Source organism: Sinocyclocheilus grahami, unplaced genomic scaffold, assembly GCF_001515645.1.
Source record: "Sinocyclocheilus grahami isolate Dianchi unplaced genomic scaffold, SAMN03320097.WGS_v1.1 scaffold49.1, whole genome shotgun sequence".
In the NCBI taxonomy this organism is placed as follows: Eukaryota; Metazoa; Chordata; class Actinopteri; order Cypriniformes; family Cyprinidae; genus Sinocyclocheilus; species Sinocyclocheilus grahami.
The window spans coordinates 1,119,462-1,128,520 of NW_015505228.1; the positions used below are offsets into that span (position 1 = coordinate 1,119,462).

Below are 9,059 nucleotides of genomic sequence, written 5' to 3' on the forward strand. Positions count from 1 at the left end.
GCTCAAAAATTCACGCCTGGTATTGGCCAGTCCACCCAGAATAGGAACCATCAAAAGAGATTAGCCCGAAATAATCTTGGCTCAAAAACCCTCTTCGTTTGAGACAACACTTTTCGAAGACTTTCAAGATCTTAAGAGTTTTTATTTTCCGGCAGTTTTTATCTTCAAGTAATTTTAGTCGCTGTGGACTTTTCCTTCGTCAGAAGAACCAAAAGTAAAAACTTCCAGCTGACTCCTCACGAACTCATCAAAAGACCTCCGGTGTCTACCGCGTCAGGATTCTTCTTCAGCAATCGAAACCAATGCAAGTAACCACTTACAATTATTTAGATGCGTGTTTAAGTTTCAGCCCCTTTTTAAGGTGATTAAATTAACTTAAATGATTTTAGCAAATGGCTGCAATATAACAAAGAGTGAAAAATGTAAGGGGGTCTGAATACTTTCCGTACCCACTGTATATATGTGTTTTGCTTAGTTATATGTTAGATATAGTTTCAGTTATTAAATCCCTTATATTCACAACTGATTGTCTCTGTTTGCTGCTCACAATTCGAAGTCAATGAATGTGTGAACCCTTGCTACATTTTGCTAAATTACTGCTAGCACTGCATAAAGAAGGACAGTTTATTCTTCCTTGGCCAGGAAAATAATCGTTCCTTGAATTGATAAATGATTATATTGTCTGCTACAGTTAATTCGAAGATATAATCTAAATACTTATTATTAATCATAACCAGTTATAATTAGTCATAAATATTTAGCTTTATAGAGCTGAAAAACCCTACATATATAATTGTCTTGTTTATGTCTGTGACGTTCAGTCATACTTACAAAGTGAGTTGTTTTATTTTGTGCCATTACAGTGTTTAATTCTGTATCAGTTTGAATGATTTGTGTCACCTGTATTTGTTTGGGTCCTTGTATTCTCCTCCTATCCTTCCAGGGCGCTCCCCAGGAGGAATCGAGAGAGAGTGACGCAGAAAAGACTTCAGCACCAACCGCGCCTCTGCTTTGATCTCCAGGAGGGAGATGGAGGGTGAGGGGGAAGCAGGCCTGTCCACTACGTCTGCCATCACTGAGACAGAGAGAGAACTAAAACTCTTTAAAATGTGAGCACTTTCATATTATGCAACAATACAAAACACCACTCAAGAATTCCAATGTTCTTTCCACAAGTAAAAACCTAAACCAGAGCCTCGTCTGTCTGTCAACACAAACGATTAATTGGAGGTCAATGTACACTTTGTATGTGTAATGTTCAGTGAAGAATTGTGCATTAAAATACAACCAGTAATCCATCCAATCGAAAGAGAAGTGAGTTACCTCAACAGTACTTCAATTCATAGTGGGTACATGAAGGAAGTGAAAGTACAACTACAGACACATACTTATGAGCTATTTCTCACTCAAACATAAAGACACAGAACGAGAGCTGAAAGTTCCAGTCTGTTTACCTCAGGCATTATATTTATCTATGTCATTTATATAAATATTTCAAACATGACAACAACATTTATCTATATATACTGCCCTCTACGTAGGGTTTTTGATAACTTTAGGTGGAAATGCATTAACGTTAAAAAAAGTATCACTGAAGACAAGTAATAACAGTTTTCTGTTTGATTGCATAATAACGCAAAATATACACATCATGGACAAAAGCACCCCATTTGGCAGATATGATGTCTGATTACTGGATTAAACTTGGAATTTATCAATATTTTATTTAATATGTTCTCTAAATGTAAATGTCTATGGAGCATAAATGAGCTGTATTAGCAACACTTCAAAGATTCTTAAATCAAGATACACTGGGAAAGGAAAATGACCAAGAAACTGACCAAAATGAAGTGAGTTTATAATTTAAAAAGTACAAATATCTGCCAATGGGCTCAGAAAAATCTACTTAATTGAAAGGGAAAACAAGTTTTCATAGCCCACTGGCAGATATTTGTTCTTAATTTTGTTTAATTCATAAGAAAACAAGACTTTGTGTCTTCATGGTAATATATATTAGTACATCATACATATCAGTGTATTTATGTGTGTGTGTGTGTGTGTGTGTATGGTATATAAGCCTAATATCAGACAACTGTCATCAGAATAGCAATGACAATTCTTGTAAAGCATTTTATCATTCCAATAATTCTTCTCATTCACTGTGAGCATTTTGCTTATAACTCACTCCTCTACTTTACAGGTTATTACGACTCATCAGAACTTGTAAATTCCACTGTGGGTATGCAATGGTTTTTATCTTTAGCAGAACAAGGCAGTTTCACAACTCAAAACACTTGACATGTTTTCATGTGTTTGTTACTTGACCTGTTCATCTTTCCCTCCTTACCCTACTTGTATGAGACTAGACCCCGCCAGTTTTTATGGCACACATATTATGGTAGAAAATGAGCTTTACTTAATATATTAAACTACTATGCTACTTTGGACTTTATGTGTGGAATAATGAAATACTATATTATGTGATTACTTGAATTATTAAATATACCCATAATTGCACTAAAATGTAAAATAAGAGGCGGTCTAAAGACTATTAGTACATGTTCACATAATACCATAAAAGGCTAAAAATATTTAAACACAAACAAAATTCTAACCAGTTTCCAGCTAAGACATGCAAGTGTGGATTTCACAGCAGAAGCGAGAAAACATCATCACCCAGCTTCTGCTGTAGTGGCACGTTTATCACTCACAATACATTCATACGTACTCGAGATCAGAAGAGGAATTTACCTCATTGCAAAACTGTCAGAGTGACACATTCCTGACCAGGCTGGAATAACATTTTATATGTTAATGACAAGTGAAAAACAATGTCCTTTTATTTTACCGGTCAAGTGAAACAAGCATAGAAAGTCAAACATTTTGAAGTCTCCCAGTGTCATCAGGTGACTGTGGCTCCCTGCTTTTGTTTTTACACACTGAGCACATGTAGGGACTCGACCCTTGTTGTATGTTTTCAGTTGTACACCAAGGCTTTCTACATGTAAAATCTTAAGCCCTAGATCAGTAGCTAACTCTGTAGATGTCTAGTTTGCCTGTAGGTAACTTTCCTATAGGCTACTAGGTTGGTTAGTAGCCCATAGTAAAGTTATTAACAGACAAAATAGACACCTATAAAGTTCATCACAGATGTGGTTAGAGATGTGGGTTGTTTGTGTGTCAGTGAAATATCAAGTTGGTAGCACTGAACGCATAAATGAATGACTGATTGAAACTAATTACTAAGATACAAAAAGGGAAACATTTGTTTATAAGATTGTTTACATGAATTCTGCCACACTCTTGACATATATGAACAATTCGTGATATTCTTTTTCTGACTGTATCATGCCACCATTTACACCTGAATTCAAGTAAATATTCACAGTCATACATGACTGTCAGGATAACAACATACTGTCTTGGATGTAATCAAACATCACCAGAAAATACCTGTCTTACAAAAGTTCATACCTGGTAAATAATGTCACCTCGACGTCCGAAGGAATCAGCTGAGTCGCGACGTGTTAAAACTGAACACAACCAAACGCATCGACAAAGTCGCTATTATTGAAAACTGTATCAAAACAGATACAGTAAGCCGCGAACTGTGTCAAACTTCAGACGAGTTAAGAGTCACTTGTGTCTGATGTTATTGGAGAGTTCAGATGTAGGTCAGATCTCACGGCGAATCAAATCAGATCTGAAGCTGTGATTCATATCGATGTTATTGATACTCCACTGTCGATACCGACAGAGCTTCACCTTCCCTATCGGTTTCTACCGCGTCCTACGGAATGACAAGTTTAGTTGTACGCACTGCGCATGTCACTGAGGAGTAGCATAGGACGAAGCCATTTTCCCAGTGGACAGGGTTCAAACTTGCAGTATGTTCAAATGGTACAGTAACAAACTTTCATAAAATAAATCATGTGTTCCATTGGCTATAACTGTCCTCAGCACGACAATTTTAAGTAGAGCTATTTTACTCCTAATTTTGATGCTACTTTGCTATTTTGTAACATATACATATGCCTATTTGTAGTGTTTACTTTTGTCTATAGGGTTTATTTACTGTTCACTTCCCTCTGTCTTGTATGCTGGTGTTAAAGACAAATTTCTATTTTGATGAATTGAATGCACTCTAAAGTAAAATAAATGCAAAAAACAAACCAATCTTAGTAAAAGAAAAAGTAAAAGAAAAGCACTCAGTTATGTGTTTCACCAAATAGGGTTTATTTTCAGACAAAAACCAACATATTTCTCAGCCACTGAGAAAAGAGAGTTATTTGGTGACTGGTACTTTACTGTCGCCATTGATGACAGGAAAGTTGGGGAGCATTTGTCCTCCCTCAGCCCCCCCCAAACCCCGTCCAGCGTCATCTGTAAATCAGACACTGGTACAAGGATTGGGAGAGACAGAGATGGACGGTCAGACAGAGAAACAGAGACACAGTAACATGTTATGAAATCAGTTGTTGAGAAAGTTTGGATGAGCACTGATAGAAAAGGTCAGTCATTAGCAAAAAATTAATAAAAAAGTATGCTGAGAACAATTCAAGCTGACAAGACCAAAAAAGAGAAAGAGGACATTCAGATTCATGAGAAAGTAATGAGAGATTAAGGAATATATCAGTTTGCAAATATTCTGGGTTTAGTACCGTTGAAAGTCTACACCATTTTAAAAGGTCACAATGTTGTTCATCATTAAGAAATTACAGAAAACATCAGTACAGAAATGAAAATAAAATCTGTAGTTACCACAAAAGCCTCTCAGCAGCAACATTCTTCATTATCCAAATTGACAAACTCTCAAACGTTTTCATTATACTTGTAAATTCATATCTGTCCGTGCAACTATCTTTTTCTTCTCTGAAGCTTCATCTGCTCTGATGTCTTACCTCAGTTATTTCCTCTTTAGCAGAGATGATATGCTCTCACGTCTGCACCCTCCATCTCTTGCTCTCTTCATCTTGACTGTCTTTATTTAGCTGTGCACTCTCTTCTTCCTGCCTGCCCTCTGACCTGTCCTGACTGCTTGTCCCTCTCTTCGCTCCGCACTCCCTCTATCTATCCCTCGCTCGGCCACCCTATCAGCCCGAAATCACTGTTCTCCTGACCGTGAGCCAATAGGGAGCAACACAGCTGGGTGAGGCACTTCCTCTGTGACAGGAAACCAGCAAAGAACTCTCAGAGACACACGCACATACACACACACACAAACACACACACACACACACAGAGAGAGAGTTTGGTGGACTCTAAATGTGATGCAGAGTTCAAAATGGCTACCCCTCTGAAAAAAAATATGTTGTGTTCATTAAGGAAAATTAAATGTATCTGAATTGTTCTTATTGTGTATTTTCTATGTTGCTATATAGTAAAAAAACAACAACAGTAACCTAAACTGTGTGCTAGAATTGTACCTGACTACATTTACTTTTGTTTATCAGGCCAACCTGCTATATGCACAATATTTTAATCATTTTGGATTAGAAAAAGATCTGTCAAATGAGGTGAGTTGCTGGAGAAATATTCCGGATTCAATACAAGTTAAGCTGAATCAGCAGCATTCATGCATGGTATAATGCTGATTAACACAAAAGTCATTTTGACCTTTGTTGTCTTTTAAAAAATCAACATTAGGGTGAGGCGCTTACAATGGAAGTAAATGGGGCCAATTTTGGGGGGATTTAAAAGCAGAAATGAGAAGCTTGTCACTTTATATCTATTTTTATATTTATTATATAATGTTATAAATGTAATTTTATTTATCTTAATTTTTCTGTTAAATTTGAGATGTATGTTGTTAAAATCATAATTTTTAACAGTAATTTTAGTTTTAGGGTTTACAGCATTACATTTCATGGTGACAATGTTGTAAAATCGGATATCATTTTGCACAGAAATGGTTAGCAAGCTCTTTTTCACACTATAAAATTGTTTTAACTTATTCTTTATGTCTTGATGCTATACTTTTGAAACAGTGAGTATTTTTACATTTACAGATTGACTTTCACCTTCTTTGTAAGTGCTTTAAACAGTAGTATTGTTTTTTTTTTGTGGTAATCAACATTATGCCACAAATGCTGTCATCTGAGCTTAACTTGTACTCAAACAGAAATGTCCTGTTAATATCTAAACAATAGTAAAATGAATCAGAATTTGTATCTGTCACATTCAGCTGTTCCAGGGAGGTTTGCATGAGAAACCGAGGATGTGTTTATCCACTTGAGAACCACAGGCCAAGACTGTGTGCAGAGGGCAAGAGATGAACAGATAGAGGGAGGGGTAGAGATGGAGCGATGAATTTGAGGGAGGAGACCCCATGTTCACACAGACTAGATAAACATGCTCTGATTGGGGACTCGAGGCCTTATGGGAATAGAAGAGACGTAACTATTATAGTGACCTCTGCTCAAACGAAGAAATTTGCGTGCTTTGCCCTCCACAGCTCGTTAACATCGGCCTTAATTAAACTCATCAAGAGTAGTGCACCGGAAATTTGGAGGATAAATCTCAGATATGGGCAGAGTCAGACCTCTAAGTGTATCCGTTCCAGTTTCCGGAATGGCATTGTGAGTGCCATAAGAAGTGCCAAGGACCAACAGAGAATTCTGTTAAACCAAGTTTCATTTCAATCTATCTTTGGTTATTATATACAAATATATAACCATGTGGCAATATTTTCTATATTTGTAGTTCTGGAATGTGAGATGAAAATATCTTATGACATCAAAGTTATTCATAACTCCTGTACTGTCTGAGTCCCTGTGAGAATAACTTTGTCAGAACATTATTTTCAATGGGTGTGGTGATGTAAGTAACAAAAACAGGAAATTCACCAGCACACAGGCAGGAAATGCTACTGTTCAGTGACAGTAATAAGTAAACACAACCCAAACGGCCGCTAGTGAACCAATTCACAGTTACTCTAGAGAAAAAGATAAAGGGGAAATATATATAAAAAAAATTAATAGAAGAGTGTTCTGGGATATGCACCAAGAATTAATACAAATACTTTGCATGATGAATACTAAAAAAAAAACACAGACTGTTGTTCTTTTCAATGTAATATTTTTATTTCAATGTTTAGTAATTCCACAAAAGGGTTTACACTAAAATGTTCACAATTCTAAAGATAAATACAGTAACGTTATCACTCTCTCTCTTTCATATTCATACACATTCAAACATACAAATCTACAGTGAGTTCATGGGATCTGACAGGAAAAAACCTATGAATATTACAGAGTGATGAAATAAAGCAATAATTAAATCACAGTAGTGTCCATTTAACAATGTACAGTAATAAATCATTAACTTAACTTCAGTATATTACACATGGTCAGTATGTTTGATTGTCTTTGCAGCCTTTTGCAATAATGTATTTTGATTGTCACTGGCTACAGCAATTAATATTCAGTTTTGATACTTTGTGCACTTGATTGATTGTCACTGCTTAGCTTGTGTATTAGCTTGATTGTCATTGGATTCTCCACGTCAGTGCAATATTATGATGGGCTGGTAACTGATAGGCTCATAACAGACTTCTCAAAATCTATCATTTTCAATATCACCATCAATCTACATTACCGTTCGAAAGTTTGGGGTTAGTAAGATTTAAATAATAATAATACTTTTATTCGGCAAGGACACATTCAATTTATCAAAAGTAACAGTGTAGACGTAACATTACAGAATATTTTTATTTCAAATAAATGCTGTTTTTTAAACTTTCTGTTTATCAAAGAATCCTGGGAATTTTTTTTTATCACAGTTAGGGTTATAACAAAAATATTAAGCAGCAAAAGTGTTCTTTATATTGATAATAAGAAATGTTTATTGAGCAGTAAATCATCATATTAGAATGATCTCTGAAGGATCATGTGACACTGAAGACTGGAATAGTGATGCTGAAAATTCAGCGTTGCCATCACAGGAATAAATCTTATTAATATACTTTAAACTATACATATTGAATACATATTTAAATAATAATACAGGTTATTTTAAATTGTACAAATATTTCAGCATTTACTGTATTTTAAGTATAAGAAACATTAAAATATCTTACCAAACCCAAACTTTTAAACGGCAACTACAGAAGCAGTTTTAAAACATCCTCATTTTTGGTCACATGCAGTTTATCACATTGATTGTAAGTGGCACATCAACTAAACAACATTTTTCGTTGCATCAACATGAGGCAAGGTGTTGGCCTCAGCTAATTTTTTTAATGTGCACTGTTTTAACTCCAATAGCTGAGAATGTTAACCAGACTAGTTTGTGCTATTGTCTGGCATGGTGCTGAGTAGGCCTATATAACTGTAGATCAAAAAGGCTGGAGTCCCTTTTCTCTTCCATCTGTGCAGGTTTGTGAGGTCCACATTTTTTTCACAGGATTATGGCTTACATAGACTGCTTCCCTGATGTGTACATAATCTAAATAAGTAGGGTTTCCTGACACACGTTTTGTTAAATAATTTGCTCAAAGTTGCTGATTGAAGCTCTGCTGGTTTTGTCTGATAATGATAAGGTGTGTTTTTACTGCAGTCGCGTCCAGTACTGACCCAGACCTTGTCCCAGCTCCTGATCGCCGCCTTGAACTGCAGTCTGCCCTGCTGCGGAAACACCGGGAAAGAATCCTGAAAGAAACACAAGGCCTTACCAGTGCGTTCTTCACTTGTGGCCACCTCTGATGACTTATTTGTAACACAGAAGGAAACCACAAAGGGGCTAAACCACATTCACACACACTATTTGCTCATGCAGTGTTTTGGCCTGTGGATTAGAGTATTCATTTGCGGTGGGAGGGTGGAGCATGTTACAAAACGGCACTCACCTGTGTTTGCGCTGGCCGTGGGTGGGGGCGGGAGGCGGGGAGAGGTGTAAGATGAGGAGTCAAATTTACGGGAAAGAGGGGGGAGGGCAGAAGGAGAAGGAGGCAACATGCAGGAGTAAGTTGGAGTGGACTGGGAGGGCAAAGACTACAGGAGAGAAGAGCAAATAAAGATAAAAGATTAATCTCATTTCATTTAGAGTATCAACGACTCGTC

General features: G+C 36.5%; 1 protein-coding gene across 1 annotated transcript in view; it reads right to left on the minus strand.

The window, feature by feature from the left end:
• LOC107583005 (uncharacterized) overlaps window positions 1–3,844 on the minus strand; it is an 8,320-nt gene extending 4,476 nt beyond the window's left edge. Inside the window, exons 1-2 of the mRNA XM_016269064.1 lie at window positions 3,475–3,844; window positions 901–1,075 (exon numbers count right to left, since the gene is read on the minus strand). Coding sequence (XP_016124550.1) covers window positions 901–1,073 — 173 coding nt within the window. The 5' untranslated portion in view covers window positions 1,074–1,075; window positions 3,475–3,844. The remainder of the gene's footprint in view (window positions 1–900; window positions 1,076–3,474) is intronic.
• Between the last annotated feature and the right edge of the window lie 5,215 nt (window positions 3,845–9,059).